General features: G+C 38.8%; 1 protein-coding gene across 4 annotated transcripts in view; it reads left to right on the forward strand.

Moving 5' to 3' along the window:
- THSD4 (thrombospondin type 1 domain containing 4) overlaps positions 1-23,812 on the forward strand; it is a 272,344-nt gene that overhangs the window by 179,479 nt on the left and 69,053 nt on the right. Inside the window, exon 1 of one of the 4 annotated variants that reach the window (XM_064389271.1) lies at positions 75-1,540. The exons of the other annotated variants lie outside the window; for them this stretch is intronic. Within the exon in view, the coding sequence (XP_064245341.1) occupies positions 1,469-1,540 (72 nt within the window). The 5' untranslated portion in view covers positions 75-1,468. Of the gene's footprint in view, positions 1-74; positions 1,541-23,812 lie in introns of those variants that run through there. 4 annotated transcript variants of the gene reach the window in all.

Below are 23,812 nucleotides of genomic sequence, written 5' to 3' on the forward strand. Positions count from 1 at the left end.
TGGGCAATAGTGGGAATCTGTAAAAGGAAAGAACTGAGAGGGAAGATGTACAGTGACAATTAATAGAGGTCAGATTTTGCGTTGCCGAAGAGCCAGATATCCAAATGCAAATAGAACAGAATCTGGACTTTCAGCAGCAGTGTGAATGCTAATTACCTATACTGCTTCGGGAGTTTGACTGTATTTAATTGCAGTTTTGAGGAAGACTATTTTATCTTTCACCTCTCATAGGAGAGGAAAAGACAGGTTGGTAAAGCTAGTTTAAAAATAGCCTGAGGAGTCTGACATACTCAGCTGTGTATACAAAGCTCACCAAATTACAAAAAGAAATATAATACTTAGTAATGGTGTTCTTCTCAATTTCACCAACATTTTTATTTCCTGCCTCCTAAAATGCTGAGATATTTTCAACTACCTGTATTGTGAGTTCATGTGGTTTACTGTCTGACATATGAGACCAGGTTATTCTTGGGTCGTATTTTTGAGATATCCCCTGGAACCATATGGATAAGAACTGTGTATTTACATGAAAGATGAGACTATAGTGTGGTTTTTTGACTTCAGGAGTTGGAACTTTAAGAAAGGCTTGCACTTTTGCTTGCTTAGTCAAAGCAGGTTATTTGATGGGTTGGATCATTATAAATCAATTTTTTTTTTTTCCTTCAGCTATAATACACAACTGAAGGAGAGACAACATCCATATCCTACTAGGATTGCTCTAGGAACAACTTCCATACCCTACCAGGATTGTTGTAAAGGAAGGAGGTCCATTTCAGGAAGCAGTTGTGACACTCTAGAGAGCGAATGGGCACCTGGGTTCCCCTGGGCTGCTGCCCTGGGGCCAGGGATGAGAGGCAGCAGGATCAGGCTGTTCGGGTAGCCGGACTGTGCTGGTGTAGGGCTGGCTGTAAAACCATAGGTTGCTTCCTGGCTATGTTTTAAGTCGTGATCTATGTTTTATAAACTTGTTCATAAAAGGAGGTGCTGTACCTTTAAGTAGCACATGCCGTCGAACCATCAACAGGCATCTCTTGCAGCAGCTTTAGCCTGTTTCTCCAATCATGCCTGCCTAAGTCAATAACGCTTTGCCAAAGCTCCTCGTGCATTAAAGGTTACCGTTTAGCTTGTTCCATGAATCACAGCAGATGCATAACTTGGCAGTGACCATTTCTGTCCCTCCCCTTCGCTCCGTACTGACTGCAGCCCCCCAGCTCAGTGCTGGCCGAGCCCCCTCCCCCAGCAGGGAGAAGTCATTACATGAAGAGATCAACTTACCAGTTGTCTTCAGAGCAGTGGCTGAGAGCAAAGCTCCTGGTCGGACCGTGAGTGCGAGAGAAAGGGGGAGAGGGAGACAGACTCGTACCTACAAGAGCTCAGGGCTGTGATCCTGAGACACAAGTGCATCTGCTAGCTGTTAGTACTTGGCAGAGGGTTTGCTCCTCCAGGGTAGCTCTAACTTTGGGTAATAATGTTTGTCAGCTACCTGATACTAACGTTGCTCTGCTTTCAAACAGCAATGGTAGCAAGACCTGGGGGTGAGGTAAGCAAAGTACAATGTCTTGTCAAAAATCGTCGTGTCACAGCTGCATTTTTTTCGTATCTGTTAAGATGGACTGTGAATGATTTTTATGCTGTTAGACGTTTTAGAGTTGTGTTGTTTGTGTTGTGTAAAAAGCTTTTGCTTTGGTTTAGTTTTGGGGGTTTGTTTTGTTTGGGGGATTTTTGTTTGCTTTTTTGCTTTGGGTCTGTTTGGTTTGGTTTCTTTTTTTCTTTGTAAAAGCCAAAAGGTACTATAGGAGAATAGTTTGAAACTTAACTTCTCTGGATTTGATATACAATACGCTTTCTATGAGAGATGACTAATTTGTGAATTTTTCTTTACTAACATACAGAGAAATATGATACTCTGCAGCAGTAGATGGTATTGTTTTGTTCATATTTTCTGCAAAAATGTGTGCTAGTGAAAAAGTTTTTGCACAGGATACATTTTGGGGATGTGAGCATGTAAAAACTCCAGGCTTCATTACTTTAATAACATTCTTTTTGTGCAAATACATGTAATGTTTAGTCTGGGGCAGGGCAGAAAGAATTTGATTTTTAAAAAACTCTATATCGTATAATCAAAGAGGGACTTTATGTGTTCCTAATATTCCTAATTCCTAAATCTTCAACAGTGGAATAGAACAGCTCTTTATGTGCTTTAAAAAGTTGCTGCTTGATTTATGAAGAGCCATTTTCCAGATTTTTGTCCTCATCAGAGCAGTTTGTCATCAAGTACTTATTTCATACCAAAGCAGAAATTTTCTGCTACTCTTTTGCCATTTAGGAAATAACTTAGCAGGCATGGTACTATTTGATATAAAATATTCCATCTAATGAAATTACTTGCAAAAAACACATTTGATGCTCACTAACCCTTGCTCTACCTGAAATGGGATGTGTAGCTGTGCATTGTAAACAAATCATGGATAATTTTGTTCCGTAAATATGCCTTCCTTAAGTAAATCTTCTGAAAACAATGATTCTGCTTTAAAGCTTTATTGGTGCTGTCATAACTTAATAGTAGCCTAATGAATTCCAGATCAATTACTTTCCCTGGTAAAGGCGTAAGTGACCTGGAAAAAACACCTTGTCCAACACTGTGTAGGACACAGTGTAGCTCACATGTCTAGAAATAAACTTTATTTTGCTTTCAGGGTGTTTGAATAAGAGAATCTGTAACAGCTTTGTTTCAAGCAAATGTCTCTTAGTGAAATCTTGTGCTGCCTTTGATCTAGTTAAAGTAGGGAAAGGTTTTCAGCAGTGTCTCAACAAATTTAAATGGTTTGATGATCACAGCAACTGGAAGCTGATCATTGCCCTCTACTTGTCACAGAAGTTTTTGACTTCCTGGTTGATTGTTATGGAGCACAGAAAATGATAGATGGACTCACCTTGTTCAGACTGCGGGACCTTAAAATCTGTGGTGGCTCATATGGAAAATATTTCTGTCACCACTGCATGCACATGTGGTCTTCAGAGATCCATATAAAGAGCAAATCTAGAGCAGCAGCAGTGCTGCCTGCCAATTATCCTCGTTAGCAAGTAAAATAAAAGCAATGCTGTGTTCTTACCTGGAAATTAATTTCTGCTGTAAAAGTGCAATGTGGAATGTTTTAGCACTGTGATCCATATGCCAAGTATGTTAAACTGGACTGTTCTTTTCTTAGTTTTTCATCTAATACAGCAGACAATATAAAAGTTGGCCTGTTGCTTTAAAATGAATTTTAGGTTGTAGATTTTAGCATAGGTAGTGAGAAATTTTCTCCTTTATTATGTTAATATGCCTAATTTTTGGAATTTTTATAATAAAAATATACAGTTGTCTACTGTTATTGATGTAATATTTCTTTGTCCTGCATTGTGAGAGACCACCCGATAATCTTGTGCATTTTCCTGCTCCAGCTGCAGAACCTTGGCTACATAAATATTATTTCTCTAGGAAATTACTCAGTAAAGATTTTTCACTGTGGTTGAGTGAATTGAAGACAGAGAAAATAAGTGAGAAGCCATTTTTTAAAGGAACCTGAATTGTTGTTTTGTGCTCCTTTGAACTGTTTTGTATACTTCTTGGAATATTTTAATTGATTTATAGGTACGTATTTTTAAAAGCTCTGCTCATAAAAGTGTCAGTTTTTGACAGATTATTAAGTCAATGGGAAGTTGCTTTTCTTGCCAGCTTGTTTTGTCTGTATTTTAATGCTGCAGAACTTTACTGTTCAAGAAACAGAAAATAGCAAACATTCAAGTATGTTGTTTCCCATGTAATTCTTAAGGAACCCCTAACACTTGTTCTAATGTGTGTATGATTATGTTCTGCTTTTCATTTGTTGTTGATTTAAGGCATGACTTGGCATGAAGTCAGTGAAACTACATTGCATCACTTTTCCATCCGGGAAGGAAATAAGGTTGTATAGATTTGCAACTTGCACCACATTTGTATGGCCAAGCCCAGAGCTCGTGTGTGTGTGTCTTTCTCAGCAGATGAACATGCTGAACTCATGACAAAACAATGCTTAATCAAGCTTTCTTCCTTCTCACTTCTTTCATCTGGTGGTTTAGAATCAGCTGTAGCAGGGAAATTGTTGGTTTGAGTAGATACATTGGGCTTGAGAAATCTTGGAGCAAGCAGGGAGTTTTCCTGAGGAATAGCCCATCCCTGTACTTTCAGGTATTCCTAAGTCTGTCATTATTCTTCACTCAAAAGCAGGTAGCATTTTAAATTGTATTTTCAGAGTACTTGTCAAATATTTGCATTTGGGAATTTCACATGCCTTGGGATTTTAGTTGTTTCAACTGAATTTTCCCATTTTAGTAGCTTCTTTAATCCCATACAAATTGACCATAAGTCGGTACTGTCAGCCCTATCTGCCTCAGTGCAGGTGTCAGTGCAGGTGTGCAAAGTCACCAGCCTGGCCTTCTCAGCAATAAAGCAAAACCAAATTGCACCATTCTGAGTTTGGTTTGAATTGTTTTCTATTACTTAAACAAAAAACCAAAAAAAAAAAGAAAAGAAAGAAAACAACAACCAAAAAAACCCCAAAAAAACCAAAAAAAAAATCAGTCTAGCTGGAAAAATGTGTGGACAATGGGAAGGAAGCCTCACATATAACTTCTGTGTTGATTTGATCTGTATTTTAATGTGATAAGTAATCATAATCTAAGTAACCATTGATATACATAATATATGACTTAACACAGAATTTTCAGCATGTTTAAGTGAACAGGAACAGGTTTTAAGATACCTAATTCTTTTCAGTCCTTGAGCAGTAGTAGTTCAGATAACAGCATGTTTTGCCACATTAATCAAGCTGTTTATAGAAGCAAAAGTTCTGTTTAAATTTGTAGATGCTGTTCAGTTTCAGAGTATTGAATACTAGATGCTGTTCAGCTTTCTTCATAAAGTAGTTCAACATGAAGTGTAGAAGATACTAAACAGTGTCCTCAAGAGTTGTTTTAATATATTTTTATTATAAATAAATTTCACAGATGTGAAATGCTTCCCTTTGGAATTCGGGCATAGAGGGGGTGAAAAAGTCACACTCCACCCTCTAAAATGAGTAAAGGGAGCCTGAGCAGCTCTGAGTGAGATTCTTGGTGTGCTGCAGACACTGCTGGTTCTCATCTGTGGCTTGTGGGCCAACAAATGGAGCAGTTGCACACAGTGTCCCACGTTGCAAGACCAGGAATAAACCGACAGGAGTGCAGAGGGAGCTTATTCCATGAGCTCCTGTTCATTTCCACCTCCACGCTGCTCAGCCTCCCTGCAGTGTGTGTAGCTTGTCCACAGGAACCAGAGAGGCAAAGCAAACTTAGCAGCATTTTAAAAGATCATTCACTGATCAGGGTCAGGTGTCACAATCCTCACTGCACAAATGCAACCCACTGTAAGAAATAGCTCAGTGTTCATCCCAGTGAACAACTCAGTGTTCAACTCAGTGTTGTTACTTACTTTTGTGTGGTACAATATGAATGGAGCTCTCCCTTGTTGATCTTGCTCAAGCAAAAAGCAAGAATACAAATAAGCCCCAAACAAACCCAAACACAAAAGACTGCCAACACCTTGAGGTCACAGTCCTTTTGATGCTCTTGACCAACTGTTCTCTTGTCAGAGAGGAGCTCTCTTTGCTGAGGCTTACTGGAGTAAAGTTTCTGACCTTACTGAGCTGAATCTTCCAGTGTTCTGTGGTCAGACCTGCTGCACTTGTGAAGAGGCAGGGAGCTCCCCAGCAGGTCACACCTGCAGCAGCTCATGTGATTTTGGCCAGTTCTGTGAAAGGGCAGCATGGAGAATGAACATGGCAGTGCTTGTGCTGCATGACTCTTGGTGGTCTTCATTTATTGCATTCAGCTGTAGCTTACCATCCATACTGGCCTGGCCATAATGACTGTTGTATCTGTGGATTTTGTCATCTTCAATTTTTTTATCCTTATGAGAGTCCTGTGAGGTTGTGCTGTTACACAGCTGTTACTTATAAAGTCCTGGACCACACAGGTAAAATAAAATTCAGAGGCTCGAAACATTATCAGTAAGAGAAACTTCTAAATATGCTTGAAAAATCAGCCTTTCTAGCACATGAATGGTTTTATATCTGAGCACTGTCTCAAAGAGGCTCTGTATGGCCAGGGGATGAAGTAGTTCAGTTGTGTCTGCCCAGTCACCAGGATCGAGTTGAGCTGATGCCACACCTACAGTCATGGTGCAGCCCAATAAAACAGGCATTTCCATCTCTGACTTCCACAGGGACAGCGTATAAGAAAACATCATTTCTCCCACTGACATACAGGCAAAAATAATTCCTCATCTCTGTACCTGAGTGTTTCCATCTGCAAGCCAAGGTTAATAGGCTTTCCATTGATTCTCCTGAGAAATTGATACATCACCTTGACTGTTACTTTCCCATAAAACATCACCCTTAACCCTTCTGTTTATGAAGCATGAGAATGTTTGAGAATATTTGTGGACTGGTAACTAAGGAGGGATTGAACGATTTATTTATTTAGCATACATAAAAGAAAGTTATTTGGATTTACTCTAAAATTACCTGCTTAGAAAAAAGCGATGGTAATTTACATGTGGCAGTAACTGTTGACATCACCAGTAAAACATCTGAAAGTGAGACATACGATAGTTGAAAAATAATCCTGTCAAGTAAATCTCCACAGCCTTGGCCAAATTATAAGAATATGCTCTGTGTACTGGTGTAAGTACCACAGTGCACATTTATTTGACCTCTGATATTCTTGCCTCACTCTCCCCAGCTTTGTTGTCTATATTACCAGTACAACCCTGGTTTGCTTCAAAAACTCTGGTATAAACTTGGTGTAGTAGAATGTTCTGTTTAGAGTTAACTACATTCTAGCAAAGTGACTCCAACTGTGTTTTTGTTATGGTGTATCCCTGCCTATTCTGGTGGGAAAGGCAGGACTGCAGTCCCAGCAGAGCTGTGTGCACTGACCAAAGTCTGTAGGGCTACTTCCCCAGTAGTTCTCTAGATCCAGAGTCGTTTGGTTTTGGGCTCTGGTTCAGGCTGTGCTGAGCTTCTTGTTCCTTGCCATAAACATCTAAAAGATGGATTGAGGGCTACAGTAATTCCCACAGTAATTACAGTATCATGCTCAGTCCTAGCATAGTGAAGCTAAATTCATTAAGTCATTACCAAAGAAATGGTTACGTGTGATGGATGAGCTAATTTGTTTCTGAGACATGGTTCATAGACCATTTTCTTAAAAGCAGTTCCAGAAACTTGTTGGATTACTTATTAGATAGACATATGTTTAAATGAATTTACCATGAATTTTGCACCTGGAAATACTATTTTCTCTAGAAACTAATAGTTTACAGAATACTTTCCTAATAATATTTCATTATCAGTATCCATTTTTTTGATTTGCTTGATTTTTTTTCCACCTTTGCTTTTTGAATAATTCACTTAAAATTGAATTCTAATGAATGTATTTTTATCACTGTAATGTAAATGCCTTTTCTTCTGGCACAGTGAATTTAGCTCCTTTTTTGAGGATTTTAATATTTGTTCCAAACATGCTGAGCATATAAATGGAGCAATGAATTTAGAAGGCAGGTAGCTAATATTAGAATGTATTGAAAGGTAGTTACAAACAACAGAAAAGGAGGAAATGAAAATATAGTAAGTAAAATAAGTCACACTAATTGTTTTTTAAATCATAACAGTCATTGTATAAATAGGTTTTTCTTCTAAAGACTCCCTTGGTTTTCCTATCTCTTTATGGCAATTTTATAAGGCTCTGAATTTTTAAGTGCTCTGATGTATAATAGGGCACAGGAATGTGTTCCAAGACTCATAAAATCTTTAATTAAAAGAATGGAAATTCTTGTAAACTCCTGGTGGTTGCCTTTAAGTGATACCACTTCTTAAAACACTTCCCGCTCCCCCCAGCCTGTGAGATTATCTTGCATTTTGTTACAGCACCGTTAGGTTCTGCCTGTGGATGATGTTCCCATTTTAGGGAGACAAGCTGATTATTAGAATTCCCTGGCCTTTCTGAAGGGAGACCTGGCACACAAAAGAGACTGCTGAGTAACTAAACAAATGTTTTGCTGTTACAAGTCCAGATGGAATTTCTCTACCAGCTTTCCTGGAGGAGCACTGCTGGAGGTGGGTTACTGCACTGCTCACTGAGCTGCTGCTCAGAGCCTCTGAGCAAAGAGTTGGGGGCAGTTGTGCAGCCGTCAGCAACAAAAAGCAAATCCTCAATGCATGGTGGAAAGACCATGGCAGAAGGGGACTGGTACGTGACACATATCCCCGTCCTTACTTGATCTGTAGCTTTCTCCATTTTTCCTTCAGTATCACTTGCTGCTCATGGCAGCCAAAACAGCAGCAGCAGGGATCAATCATCCTTCACTGGTGTGTAAGGACCCAAGGGCACCAACACAGCAATTATATCACTGACAGCAGCTACATTGCTTCTCTTTAAAGAGCCCTGCTAAATGAGACACATGAAAGTGAAGCATGAGAGAGTATTCAATTAAAGGTCTGCCTGTGTATGTCATTGCCTGAAGCTGTCGATCTGTTTCTTCATGGGTTACAGGTATTATTTTCCCAGCATGTGGGTTGTGAGGAGGGTTTTATCAAGAGACAGAGGTTTTTTGACAAATTTCCACGCCTACCTATTTGGCAGTCACAGGAGAATGAGGTGAATTAGGAGTCAGTAAATTAATCCTCCAACCATAACTGCTTTTTGACTGAAGCATAATGTTTGCTTCCATATTTCATGAGATTTCTTCCCTAAATGTCATGATGATGGGAATAAATCCTCAAACACTTCTGACTTCAAGACTAATCCTTTTGTTATTCAAATTCTTAATCAAATGAAAAGGTTTTTTAAAACTGGTTTTTGAAAAGGTGCTGACTAATATCACAGGTAGATGATAATGTAGTAGGAAGCTTGGTATTTAGTATAAAATTGCCTCTTTGCACCTTGGGAATTGAAATTTCAGAAGCAATGGCAAAAGCATGTGGAAATGCTGCATTTTGATCCCAAACAGTTAATAGATTTACCATACGAAATCACCCCCTCTGAGGAAAGATCTTTCTATTAATGTAGTTATTTCACTGTACATTTCAAATGAGCTTTAAGTAACTGTTGCAGAGACAACAAAGCCACGTTTGGTAACATTTGGTGTGTGGAGGATGTATAAACATCTGTAGATGAACACAATGTCTGAAACACGTGCTGGACTCTTGCTTGTAAGTACTTGAAAACTGAGATTTATTTAGTGCTCGAACGAGCAGGTGATAGTGAAGCATTCTAGCCAGGGGCACCAAGTGTTTTGATGTTAACTATGAGCCAATATCCTCTAGAAAAGCAAAAGGACACAGACTAACTATACAAATAACTTTTCTTATTTCCTCATTAAATGAAAAATTCTTGCTGAAATGGCAGAATTATCTTGTTGGAGCCAATGAATTAATCTGAAGACAATTTTGTTTAAACATTTCCTTATATATTTTGATAGTGAGAACCTCAGGCACAGATTCTCTTGATGCTGTGGAGGAGCTGAAGAGAGGAGATGATAGGTACATAGTGCCCAGGTGACACAGAGGTGATGGGTCCATGGTGCCCAGGTGAGACAGAGGTGATGGGTCCATGGTGCCCAGGTGACACAGAGGTGATGTGTCCATGGTGCCCAGGTGAGACAGAGGTGATGGGTCCATGGTGCCCAGGTGACACAGAGGTGATGGGTCCATGGTGCCCAGGTGACACAGAGGTGATGGGTCCATGGTGCCCATGCCATTGAGGATTGCTCACATGTACTCTGCTCGTGACATGAGGTGGTTACAGTGTCATTTGCTTTGTGACTGCATTTCATCCTTTTGAAAATTTTGAGTATTCAGGTGATTCTTCAGTACTTCAAGGTGAACTCTTCAGTGTTATCCTGAGGATCCCTGGCAGAGCACATACCAAATGCTTGTAATGGGTTAGGTTTGTTGCTTGGCTATTGGTGATGAACAGTGCATTAGCAAAGAAACCAATAATTAGGAAGGATCAACACAAGAAATATAAATATTTCTTCAGCTGCTTTATTACGGTTCAGGGAATGAACAAAGCTAAAGCAAAGCAAAATGACAGCAGCACTGTGGTAGTGAAATTAAGAAAACTCCTAATGCATCCAGCTGTCACCGTGTGGCGATTGGGGATTATCTCTACTTAGACCATGGCAGCAGAGGCTGGCTTGTGTCCTGTCCCTTCTTTCTGAATGACCACCACTTCTGATTTTCAGATTAGAGAGGGTTCCTAACCCTGTAAAAATGGTTAATAACTAAAACCATGCTTAGGATTCGGTTTAAGGTAAACAGTCATAATGACTTGTTCATAAGAAATTAAAAAGTTTTAGAGGTACTAATCTCCCTCTACATAGCTGTGTGAATACTAAGAGGCTTTGAAGGAACCTCTCAAGTACAGTTCTAGTTTCTTCTTTGTTCTCACTCCTGACAAATTACCTAGCTGTCACACAGTTTTAAAGGTGTTAATAAATGTTACTTAAGTGTGGGCTTTTCCTGTCCATCATTTTTGCTTTAGTAGTGGATACATTGAATCATTTGGCATCTTTCAATTTTGTCATTCTCACTGCAATATATTCTACTTGTGACAAATGAGCCATCTAGTTCTTTTATGAATTTCCCAAAGGCAATTTTAGGAAAGAAGAATCTCTAAATACCTGTTTATAAAACATTCAGTGCACTGAAAAAGTGGGGAGTTACTTGAAAAACCTAATACATTTTTCCATGTTGTCAGAAGCCAGTATTGATGCACAGAAGTCCATTAGTCCTTGGAAAGAATGGCAGTTGGTGTAGCTCCAGCTGTATATGCAGCCATTCATTTTAAGAATTGATTGAGAGCAGATGAGATCAAAAGTTAACATCTGCAGCTGTTTCTAGTTGTTAAATAAGCATTAAGGACCTGGTGAAGCTGTATTTTAGTGAAGAATAAACACTACAAAACTTGCAAGCACAAATTTCAATGTTAATAGTAGTACAGCACTGGTCTCACTCAAGTTTCAAGTTTTGGGTTCTTCCTGCTATCGAAGAGAAGGCTGGGAATGCCTGGTGAGCAAGTTAAAATTCACACTTCACATCTTCCTGTGAGGACAAGATAGTTCTTGGAGAACAAACTAATGGTGCTAGAAAATACTCCTACTTCTCCTTCAAGTCAGAAGGAAATTTCTACTTCATCTTAAGCGATTTGGCAAAATTTTAGAAAGTAAGAAGTGAATGCTGTTAAAACATTGTTTGCTTTAGGAGGATTTGGCCAAGGAAAGTAAGGAAATGACCTGAAAAACAATCAGCCTTGTGGAAACTACTGGAGAGTTCATTAGGGAGACATTGCAGGGAAGCAAGTGGAGAATCAGCACTGGGGATGTCAAGGTGAAGTCTTGGCTCAGATAAAGATTCTGAAAGCCAAATGGCCACCGATTTAAAATTGTCATTATTAGGGTTTTGATCTCAATGACAAGATTTAGGAAAGATGTCATTAGCCAGATCCTTCTGCCCTGATTAGATGCAAATTTCCCTATGTGCATTGTACAAATATCTGTACAATGGCTGAGTTGTAAGTACATTGGTTGGGAGGATGTGGAAATAAATGTGGTATCCTGCAACATAAGGAATGAAAAAAACATCTGGTGTGGGACATTTCTAAAAATAGTAAAAGCTTACTAAACTCTGTGCAAGCCCTTTTAAATTTTAGAATAGAGCTAAAATTTACCAGGCATGCTGTCCATTTCATTTGTAAAAGTCCTGCAGCTTCCTAAGTTCTGATTTTTATGCATTTATTTATTAAATTACATTTTAATGATAAGATTTTTTTAATAACATCTGCCATTATTTGCTTTGAATCTATGAGACTATTAAGCCTTTGTCTTAGAGATTACTTAGCACTTTTAATACATTATTCACTCACTGAATTATCAAACTTGGAGATATGAGGAGGGAGTTAATTTTTGTCCAGTCTGAACTAATTGTACGATAATTACCTGATAATTACTGGTAATTATCGTACAATTGCCTCTGAGACACCATTGCTGGGCTGCTTCGGAGGATCACAGTGATGCTTACCACTGTACATATAAATGCAATCATTGTGTTTCTTTGTGGCCTCTTTTCTTTCAGCACAGCATACCATTTAAAAAATACTTCCTGAATCAGACAAAGAATAGAGTTTTTAGCTTATTTTTATATGACTTGTTATTGACAAAGTGTGTCAGTGACATTGTGTCAATAAAGTATTCATTGTGTCTGTGAGACAAGTGAACATGAATCACAATTTCAAATGCATTTTACAGCATCTTCTGGACAGGAAATGGAATGCAGTATTGCTCCTCAGTTCCATAGGAAATGGAATGCAGTATTGCTCCCCAGTTAAGCAGACACCATTTGTGGGGGATTGCAGCCTTGGTGTGTGTCCTTGGTGGCTGCAAAAAGCCCAACTACACCCCCCAGTTTGTGAGGTCTCATCAGCAGTTGTGCAACGTGATCAGATGCATGTCTGCATTGCCAGTTGGGTGGTTGGAGTTTTCTTGGACTTTTACTTCTATCCTTTAGATTGGTTTCTACTATGGCTTTGTTGAACCTCTGCAGATAAAGTGAAAACTGAGGAAACCTTATCATTTCTCGTCAGGAATAAAATTAAACTTCATGTCCTTGAATCTCTAAAAAATGTAACTAAATTTTCTTCCTGGTATTTTTACTGTTTTGTCTAGACAGAAAAAAAAATTAGAAGCTTTAATAGTCAGAATATAAAATTTGAATTGTCCTTGTGGGTAAGGATGTCCAAGTTCCTGTTTCAGGTCACCTTGTCTTATGATCTTTCTTATGACAATTTCAATTTTCCTTCCTGTTATATTTCCTTCTATCCTTGAAGGCTCAGAGATAAGTAGTTAAATTTAGGACTACACTTTTTGTTTGGGAAGAAAACTGATTAAGCTGGATAGTCTGAATATTTGACAATTTCCCAGAAAATGTGTAAGATCGTGAAGTTTACAATAGTAACTAAGAGAAAAGGAAACCTTCAGATATTTCAGGATGTTTTTTTCTGATTTGGACTGTCATCAGAATTGTTTTGCCAGCTTTAGTTGCCTCTGTGCATGGATTAATTTCTGCGGCTGCTCTGGTTTTGATGGCACAGGCTGACCCTTGTAGCACTGTTGTGTATGGCCTTGTACCACAGGGATCCTTTATTGTCTGCTTAATGAAATATCTCCAATAAAGCTTTTCTGACATTGTGACTTTGAGAACAGATAGTTTCTGGATGCTCTAACAGAGGCAAGATGGCCTTGTGCTGTCAGGTGTTCCTGATGGAGTTCTAATAGGATCCCTTTCTCCTGCTTTATCCCCTGTTCTCAAAAACTGTGGTGCCTGTCTCAAATGCATAGGGAAGCTAGTTACATTTCCAGGGTGTTTAATATTGGTCAGGTCTTAAAATTTCCCACTGACTAGTTCCTGTTCTGCCAATATGTTTCTTGTCTTTGCCTAACTTAAGTAGGAAACTTATGGTTGGGTTTTTATCTATGGTAGGATCACAAAACACTGCTCAGCTGTAGATACCCTTCCTGGTAAACTCTGCCTCATGAGAACAGACCTTTTCTCATCTATTAAATAGGGGTGCACAAAACTGTTAGATGGTAGAATGCCTACAAGGCATGACACTCTGAAAGTTATTTCCATTTTCAAGTCCTCCATGCCATTCACTTCTGTGATGTTCTGTTCACCTTACCAACCTGAGGTTCATCTGGGAATCCTGAGGTAAAATGAGGGAGTCCCAAGCCACAGGGCAGCATCAAAGTGTCCACAAATGGTCTAAAAAATTGCTGGTGTCACTAATCCCTTATTAGATATAATGAGGCCCTAAAATTTCTTTTTGAATTGCCTTCATTAACCTGAATCCTGTGTAACTTGGAGAGGCAGATTTTAAATGTCTTTGTTAACATAGCAGGAGAGGTTATTACAGGTTAATCCCTGAAGCATGACAGTTTTTATGCAGCCATAAATTTATTTGTGTACATTAAAAATACAAATGGTTTAAAGTTCAGCCCTTACAGTCTGTCTGGAGCTTAACTCAATGCACAATCATGGCACATTTCCAGATTGTGGTTGTGCCAGGCTACAAGAGTTGGTTTCCCTGTAGTGGTGAAGCTGAAACCATCTGACTCCACATAGCTGCAGTCAGTTTACTGTTGAATTGGCAGCAGTTGTGGTCAGGCTTCAGTTGTAAGAAAATGCTTTATTGCTTCCAAGTTTCCCTTTCAGCAAAGAACACTTATAACACCATAAAACTGTCTGTGTCTTTCTAAGATCTGTCATGGCAGCCTGGTAGAACAGCATGTATTTTTTATTTGAAGAGTTAGTGTTTTCCAGTTATGTAGAAGGCTTAAGTAGCAATATTTATTTGTCCTCTGACTTGTTTCCCGTTGTTATCCTCTGTCCCTTCTGAAATGCACTGATCTGCATCAACAGCAGGGAGAGTTTAGTTCCTCTACTGGTTTTAAAACAGCAGGAGATGCAATTGATGGGAATATCTGCTGTGGAATAGTTCAGCACTTGCCAAAAAGAAAAGGAGAAAAGTGCCACAGAGGTTTAAACCAACACTGTGTGAAGTGGCACAAGGTGATACTTCAGTGTTAATCTCCAAGATAAATTCCATCCTCACTGCTTTTGTGTATGCTAACTGTGCCTGCTAATCCATTTGCAGGACCATTGACTTTACAAATTTCATTTTTCCTTGCCTTTGCCCACACTTTTAAGTAAGTACAAGAGTGACATAACAAATTATCACACATGGCTTTTTTCTCAGATGTGTCTGTTGGCTTCTTTCAGGTAAACCTGACATAAATCTTTTGGAAAATAAAGTGTGTTGTTGATACTCTGCTGAGAATGGTTTTTCATGGTTTCTTACAGATGCAGAACAGAGGAAGCTGATGAAAGAACTTAAGGTGTTAGGTTATTTTGGTGGTGGTATGTCATTCAGTCTTATCAAGGTCTTAAGCGCAAATTGAGTAGAAGTGTTCAGTTAATATATTAAAAGTTGAGTTTATATAGGCTGGAAAGCTACTTATGAGTTTGAATCTAAATTTAAAAGAGTTAAAAAGAGGGAGAAGGAAAACATACAGAAAAATTAAAAATTAAGCACGATGCTTAAAATGCAGTTGTGTAGAATGTCAAAGAGTGGCTTACATGGCTTACATTACTCAAATAATGCTTAATTGTAAATTCGTTTTAATTCATTTTAATTGTTTCCCTTCTGTATGGACTAGTTTTCACTCTTTACTCCCACATCTCTTTTCTCACAACACTGGTGGTGTTTAGGGCTGTCCAAATCTGAGAACACAGACCAAATTCTCACAGAGTGCACGTACCTGTGTGTGAGAGAAAATATACTTATGCAGGCAAGTGCAAGCGCGCTGAGGTGCCTTGAAGACCCAGAATGGACGTGTCACATCTGTGATGCTATATCTATAAAATAGCAAAGTGTTGCATTTCTATGAAGCATTTCTCTGAACCTAAATTTTCTAGAGGGGCTATAGGACATACTGAAGAATAGATTCTCATAAGTTGTTAGAGTCTCGTGAGTTGTCAGTAGGACAACTATTGATGAGGTTTAAGCAGAGCTTGCACTCATGAGATACACAACTCTAAGCAGAGATACATATTCAAGTAATCATTGCCTGCCTTTTTGTAGAGAAGCTTTTATTTTAGGTCCCAGATATTTTCTTGCTGTGTTAGAAGTTGTACTGAAAAGCAGTAACTGCACACAGATTTAGTGTCATCCTGGCCACTTAATTCTACCAATGGTCATACAAGCCTTTCTCTCTTCCTTTTGTCATAAGTGTTCTACAACCTAATGTAAGTAATATGAAATTATTAGGGTGCTCACTGGTATATTGAGGTAAGTTTAGATTAGATAGAAGAGAGAAGCTCTTCCCAGTGAGGGTGGTTGAGCACACTCACAGGTTGCTCAGAGAAGCTGTGGATGCCCTGTTCCTGTAAGTGCTTAAGGCCAGGTCGGATGGGGCTTGGGACAGTGGAAGGTGTCCCTGCTTATGGCAGGGGGGTTGCATATGGATCATCTTCAAGGGCCCTTCCAACCCAGACCATTCTATCTGGTTTTGGATCTTCATGGCTGGAAAAACGAGCTGCTTACATGCAGCCATGACTTTCACTCACATTCTCCTCAGCTTTCTGAGCCAAACCCAGTGGTTCTTACCCAGGCAGAACTCCCACTGACTTCAGTGATTTCAGTGGGAGTTTTGCCCAAGTAAAGACTGAAGGATTTGGATCACCAAACTTAGAACATAAAGTTTTCTATAACCTTGGGCTGAATTGCGCAGAAGGCAGTGGGTGTTTGAAGGAAAAAGGAAATACACTTTTTTTCTACAATAATTTCAGCCCTGTTAGTGCTGAAGTTAAAAACATTCCTTTTGAGAAAGCCTGGCTTCTAAACTCTGCCAGTATTTTGGACTGAGGATGTTAAGAATTACGTTTGGAATTCTTTGTACTGCACTGCCAAGTTTAAAGAAATACTCTTCAATGAATTAGAGTAATTATTAGTCTGGTTGGTGTTTTTGTCATGTGGTAACGGAATAGATGTTCTGTGAAATACAGCAGTGTACTTGCTTTTTCTTGCTTTACATTTAAAACAAATATTACAAATACAAAAACCTTGAACCAAGTCCAGGAAAATTCTGTTTATTTCTACAATACAGTAAATACACAAAAAGTCCATCTTAAAATTATTAACTGCTTACAACGGGTTTTAAAATCTTCTCCAGGAAAATGCAGTTAGAACAATTTTCTTCATCACAGTGTTTGCTGCCTAGGTAGTATATGCCCAGATGAGTGTCTAGTTTGTACACAACAGTGCAGAATAAGTATTAAATATGGACAAATAAGAATATTAGTGTGTTATACCCACTTTTCCCTTGTGCTTGTGTCAAATCAAAATGAAAGACACCGGAGAAGCAAACCTGGACTACTTACATAGCAAAAATGTAGCAGTAGCACCTCCCTAGTTATTGTATATTGGAATTGAGGAATTCCACTGAACAGGATGTGAGGAATTTTTCCTGTGGATCTAGGTTTTGTGCTTTCCTGCTCAGAGAGGCTGAGCATGTCATAAACGTGGTCTGTTGAAATGTTTCTGTGGGCCAAGGTGGTGGTTGATGGGAATTGCCCAGGCGTGTTTGCTTTTCTAGGATCACTTTATCTGCTCCCTTGGTGGTTGGATTACGTACCACAGTAGCTCTAACCTGTAGTGTTCTGCATACACTGGAGAAAGTAAAGGAATGTGGAACCGAAACAGGGAAACCTTGATGAAACCTCATGTTGTGAACCCTGGCATCCTGAAACCCTGCCTCTGGACAGAAATCCTGTGGTGGATCTGTGGCCCAGGCTGGGAGGAAGGGAGGTCTGCCAGGGAGGTCTGGAGCCCTGCAGGACTGTAGAGAGGGGATGGAAGGGCTGAATCCTAAACCACAGATAGTTTCTTCAGCCCTACAAATGTCATTGTTCCTTTTTTACAGTGAACATCACCCAGACTGTTTGTTAAGGTTAGGCAGGCTTTGAAAATGTTGTGTTAGATCTTCAAAGTGCTGCAAATTTTGCTCTAGGGTATAAAGTAGAATATTCAGGCTCTTTTTTAGTTCTAGCATCAGGTTTCTAAAGCTCTCTATGATATAACTTTCTTTTATACTGAGATACTATGCATTGTATCCAGAATTATAGAAATAATTTTTTTGGAAGCTAATTATCACAAAGGCACCAGCTGACTTAAATAATGATTTCTTTGAATTCTAATCTACACCTAGAAATTTTTAACAGATATATAGGAAGAAACATTGTGTAGTGACTTTTTTACAGCTTCATGTGAAATGGTAGTGGCAATATAGGCTAAGTTCTTCAGAAAGAAAATATTTTAAATGTAATATGATGAGTACATAATAGGCTTCATTCTGTGGTCTTTATAAAGTTTCCTCTGCCTACATTTTGCAAGTCTGTGCTCCTTGTATAAGCTCTTTGAATTTCCTGGTCATTGATCCTGCTCAGTGTAGTGAAGGAGCAGAGAATTACTTTTCCTCCTGTCCTGTTAGCTGTGGGCTTGAATATCTATTTGGTCTTATGCTGAGGAGCACACAGTGGTGGAAACTCTTGGCTCTGCTTCATGTACAGAGCACTGAGGAGTGGAAACTTCTGGCTCTGCTTCATGTTAGTTTGCACTTCAGGCAATTTATTCAGCACCAGTGTTGGATCACAGAATCTTTTTTCCTAGCATGCCATCTTGGTAGTCTGACAGGTACAATGGTCCCCACTGCCACACAGCTCACTCACCTTCACTTCCAGGCAGAAACTCATCTGGGCCAGGCCTGCAGAGGTCTGGGAATTTTAAAGCTGTCAGGCAGACCTTTCCAATGAAGAAGTACCTCACATTGTGTCATTACTTGAAGCACTGCTGTGCTTTATCAGTGTGAAATGGCGAAACAAAGTAAAGACATTTTAACTGAAAGTTTCTTGTAATTACCTCCACTGGTAATGACGGAGTTATCTTAGGAGTTGTCATTTTTACATAACACCCCCATTGTTTTTAAACTATGTTATAAAGAGAAGCAAAAGAGTGAAATCTACTTTAAAAGCTAAATTAGATTTCCATAAAGAATGAGAATATCAGGCCAAGCACATCTCTCAGTCAATGGGCCTTACTGTTCAGGAAGCAAAGATTAATACTCAGCAGTGCTTGCCAGGCAAAACAAATAAGACATGCAGTCAGTTCTGGAAATTGAGAGGACAGGTCTTGAAAAATTATCTGTTAATCCACAGCCTTAAAATCAGGACTCTTCCACAGTCCTGACAAAACTCAGAAATGTGAGATAACACATTTTAAAACAAGCTGCAAGTAGTATGAGGGTAGGTGAGATGCTTTGTATTGTCATACTTTGGCAAGACTGAATTAGTGATTGATTTAATGTCAAAATAATATATTTAAGGATGTAAATGCATTTTAATTCTTAATTTAATTATTTTAAATTGCAGTTAGTTTCATTCCTGATGTAAATGGTTTCGTTATTTGCATTTGCTTACGCTTACAGATTGTTCTTACACACAAACCCTCTTCTCACTCTGGCATTAAGAAATAGTCTGTTCTTCAAGTTGCCATGTGCCTTCCATGTATTTAGTGACTTTTTTCTAAAAATCACAAATTACGCTTGTAGTTGGTGTTATAATAGTCTCTTTCCAATTAACAGTTAAAGCTTTTAACAGAGACAGGAAAACTATTTTCTATTGATGGTTTGGTTTAGAACTGATGGCTAACTTGTGAGTAATAACGGATTTTCAGCTTCTTTAAAGATAAGGAACAGTTTTAGAAGTCTAGACAGAAGCTTTCCAAATTTATCCAGCAAATCAGAGGTTTTGTAAGGGTAAAATTAATAAGAAAATATGGTTTACTATGGATCTTCACCTATTTATCTCTGGAAATTAAGGTGTTAAAATTATACAGTGGCTTTTGTCAGTGGTTTTTGTGGTTAAATCTCAAGTCACGTTGATTTCACTGCTGGCACTGACATGTCTGCTCTGAAACACCAACACATATCCATCCACGTACTTTGGCTGGGATCACTTCACTTCTGTGCATTGTGGAGGGCAAGGGGTGCCCTCTCCAGTCCTTGCTCTGTCTCCTGGGTTGCTCTTGCTTTGTGAGGAGGACTTGGGGTTTTTGGTAGGTCTTGTCTAACCTTATAGATAGTTAGGAGTGACTTTTCAACTCATGACCTCTCTCTCTAAATCCAAAGAAGAGCTGCATGGCATTGTCCCCTTTTCTTGTTCAGGGTGACTTCATGGCAACAGTTGTTGTGCCTGGTGCAGTGACAGGAGCAGGAGGGGTGACCGTGACCTGCTGCAGCACCCAGCCTCCTGCTCCTGCCAGAGAGCAGAGCTGTGATGCGCTGGGCTGTCTGATCTGGCCATGAACATCCTGTTTCTCCATTGGATTGTAATGAACGGTGGCCTTTGTCAGCAAAATGGGCCCTTTTTTTAAAACTGTGCTTGGCTCTTTGTTCTGGAGCTCATGCATATTTTCATCCATAAGAATCGGAATATTTTTGGTACAATCCTGTACATAGACTTCTGTGTAATTTTGATGTCAGTCAGTGTTATGGCTTTACATCTACAAATATTATGACAATGCTCTGTGTCTTACTGTCTCTTGGAATATTTCAATCAAATGCTTTTATAACTTTTTTTTTTTTACAGTGTGTTCTCTAGACATAACTGTAAATTAACTAATGAAAAATGGTTCAAAATTCCTCATAGGAATAGAATGACTTGTCAGCCATCAGTTGGCATCAGAATGGAGACTAGTCAGTGCAATCTGCTTGCTTGTTAAATTCTCTCATTGTATCTTCTGTTAATCTGATTACTAAAGTTTCAATTGATTGCTTTACCTTCAAACTGTTTTTCCTCAGCCAGCACTGATGTCTTTGCAATCTGCTATAATTTCACAGCCAGTCTGTCATCACTAGAAATACAGTTTGGTAGTATTATGTAATATAATTTTCCTTCCTTTATGCACTTTAAGTAGTTTCCACTTACAGTAAATTTTATTAAAACAACATTGTACTATCAGTCTTCTGTTTCAGCTCTGGAGTTTCACTTGTACTGAACTATCAGGCAATTTTTTCAAGTATTGTGTTTAATTTGCTAATGATATGGATGTTAAATGTAGATGTAAGTAATATAAATGCAGTCTGGGATGTTCATATGGGAATATATTTATTCTTATGCAATAAGTTGCCTGTATAACATGGCTGCAGACACATGCTGGATAATGAAATAGCTGATTAGAGCAATTGTTTTCAGCAAATTGACAACACCTTTTTAACAGCAATTTATGTAGCTCTTGAAGTATTTTGGTACAAGGGGATATTGCACATTTTGATATTATTTTAAAGGCTAGGGAGGGCATTATCCTGTGACTCTCCAGTTCCAAAGTTGTGTAAAATAAAACTGCTTAGAAATTGTTCTGGTGGATTGTTTTGTTCAGGTGAATCTTGGAGAAGTAAAGATCCAGGTTGTGTGGAATTGTACTCTGTAACATTTCTGAAAGCATTACTTGCATTTTAGTACTTCTCCTTATAATCACCTAGCTGACTTAAGGCAATCTTAAGACTCATGAAGGAGTTGGAATTTTCTGATTGACTTTTAGTTGATTTCAAGAACATCTCTTTACATTCTTTGTGTGATGGTATGGTTTGATTAATTAATTTTCCCCCTTTATTATTCCTTTGTGCTTGTATTTAATCTCAAGTTTGTTGCGGGTTTCTTTGTTGTATTATTTCACACATTTTTAAATGGCCTGTGCTTCATGTACCATTGCCTTTTTCAGTCCCAGCTGCTTTGTGCACTGTGATCAGTTTGCTGTGTAACAGAATTGCTGAAACTGCACATGGTTGGTTGTGCATGCTTCTGCATGCACACTGTGCATGATGCTCACATGTCCAGAGAAAGTCTGGTTCCCTCCCCTTCCTCTTGCAGAGAGCTGCTGGGAAACCCTCGCTGTTGTGGTTCCCCTGAGGCTGAAGAATTGTTCTCCTCAGTGCATACAAGCTCCTCAGATCCTCAGATGGAGCTGTGCTTCTTGCATATTTACATAGGGGTGAATGCAGAAAACAGATGCTTGCCTGAGTGTTGCCAAATTTGATCAGGGTATTGATTCAGTATAACAGCAAATGCAGCTGCCAGAATTCTGTGCTCTGGACTATTTTATGAATTTGTTCCAGGTGGAAATTCACCTCTCTTCCTTCTCTCCTTCCTCAGATGGGAAACCAAACAGTGTGTTGGCTTGGCTGGCTCTTTCCTTGCTTGCCATTGGTATTTTGTTGGCTCTTTCCATATAGCTTTTGGCAGTGTCTCTAATTGGAACAATCTAAGTTTGCCAGAACTTTTATTGACACTGTACTTCCCTGCTTTTGCAGTTGCTTGTTTTGTAGTACTTTGTGCTAGGGAACACAAAAAACTTTGTGTTTGTGTGTCTATTTGTGTGTGTGTGTGTAAAATGAATCTGGACATACTGCAGGATTGGAATGACGAAATCATTGAGATGTGTTTTTTTTCTCAGTTGTGTAAATTCATGTCATAGTTAGTCTCATTTTTACAGCTACTAATTATAAAGGTATTTATGAAATGCCAGTATTAGATACATTATGACATCCATTTGGGCAACCTAATTGCATTTTTAAGCCCTTAAATTTATACGTCAGCATATTTTTCTGGGATGTTGTGTAGTTTTTGTTGCTACTGCACACACTTCTATGACATTTCCATTTTAACTGCTGCTTATTTGTGACACACTCTTGAGTTAGGGCTCAGTCCTGAAGACCTCTTTCAGGACCTTATTCAGAGTAAGGTCTCAATTATGTAGTCATAACTTTCATAACTTCATACCTGACAGTATTGTGTCCCTTTAGTTGGCCAGTGATTGTATGGTGGTGTACACTTAGTAGATTTTTAGGAGAATTTAAATAACATTTCTAAAGAATTGAATACTATTTCAAATTTAGAGAGAAGTTGTATGCAAGTTAGAATCTGATAAGGATAGAGAAACCATATCAACTGTATGTATCATAAATGTGTTCAAAATAGACTTTAATTCTATTTTGTTGAATATCATAAAAATTATTTCAGAGTTTTTGGGCCGTGGGCTTCTAGAAGACAGAGCAGGCAGAACAGTCTTGGGCAGGAGGACAGTTGTCCAGGGTGTCTGGCTGGTTGTCAAAGAATTTGCACTATTCATACAGTGATGAGCACTTGTGTTTGCATGGGACAGTTGAAATTGCTATACCAAAGCAAATATTAGTCAGAGTGCCTGCTGGTTGTGTAGGACCAGTTCAGTAAATCCCACTCCAGAGGCACTGGGGAATGGAGGCAGGTAGGACACACATCTCATTAGCTGTTGATGAATTATATTCTGGAAAAGTGCTACATTTTTTCCACAGAGTTTGCCTGATTGAAAAATATGTGGGTTTTTTCCAAGAAATGAAGTAGCAGAATTACTGTTGAGTTCAGTGCCCAGATAAAGTATTTAGGAGGCTAAGCACAATACTATTCATCATTGCTCTCTCCCTACCCCCTGCTGTGAAAAAACAGATACTTGAGCAATAAAGTAGAGAGAAAAGATTGGAGAAAAGCATGCAGGATTGAAAAAGGAATGGAACTCAAATCCTTCACAGCACTCACAAAGTAATGTTTTTGCCTGCAAGCCACAGCAGGTACAATAGAACTAAGTGAAAGAAAGGAACAGTTTTCTATTTGAAAACCACTCACTGGCAGAGTAATAAATTTTAAAAAGGCAGAATTAAATGGAAGAAAATCCTCAGTTTACAGCCAGAGGAAAATTTGTATTTATTTCCAGCAAGAGCCTAAATGTGGCTTGAATAAAAATGCCATGTTACTTTGGCTTCCTGTTATGCACTTTATCAGGGACTTGGAGTAGAAAGAATAAACAGAAAGAGTCAGAGCCCTGGAAGAATTGTTTTTGTGATTTTGCTGGGGATCAAGGATGGGCAGACTGATTAATCCAAACTGTCATGTCTTGGCACATATAATGTGTAATAATTAAATTACATCAGTGAGTTTGCTGGTACTTTGGAGTGAGAGATTTTGAAATGTCTAAAGTGCAACTGAAACTGAAATTGTGTGTAGTTGGTGCCATACAGTGAGAGAGTGAGAATATTACATAATCCCTG

The sequence above is a fragment of the Passer domesticus genome, chromosome 14 (assembly GCF_036417665.1).
Source record: "Passer domesticus isolate bPasDom1 chromosome 14, bPasDom1.hap1, whole genome shotgun sequence".
NCBI lineage: Eukaryota > Metazoa > Chordata > Aves > Passeriformes > Passeridae > Passer > Passer domesticus.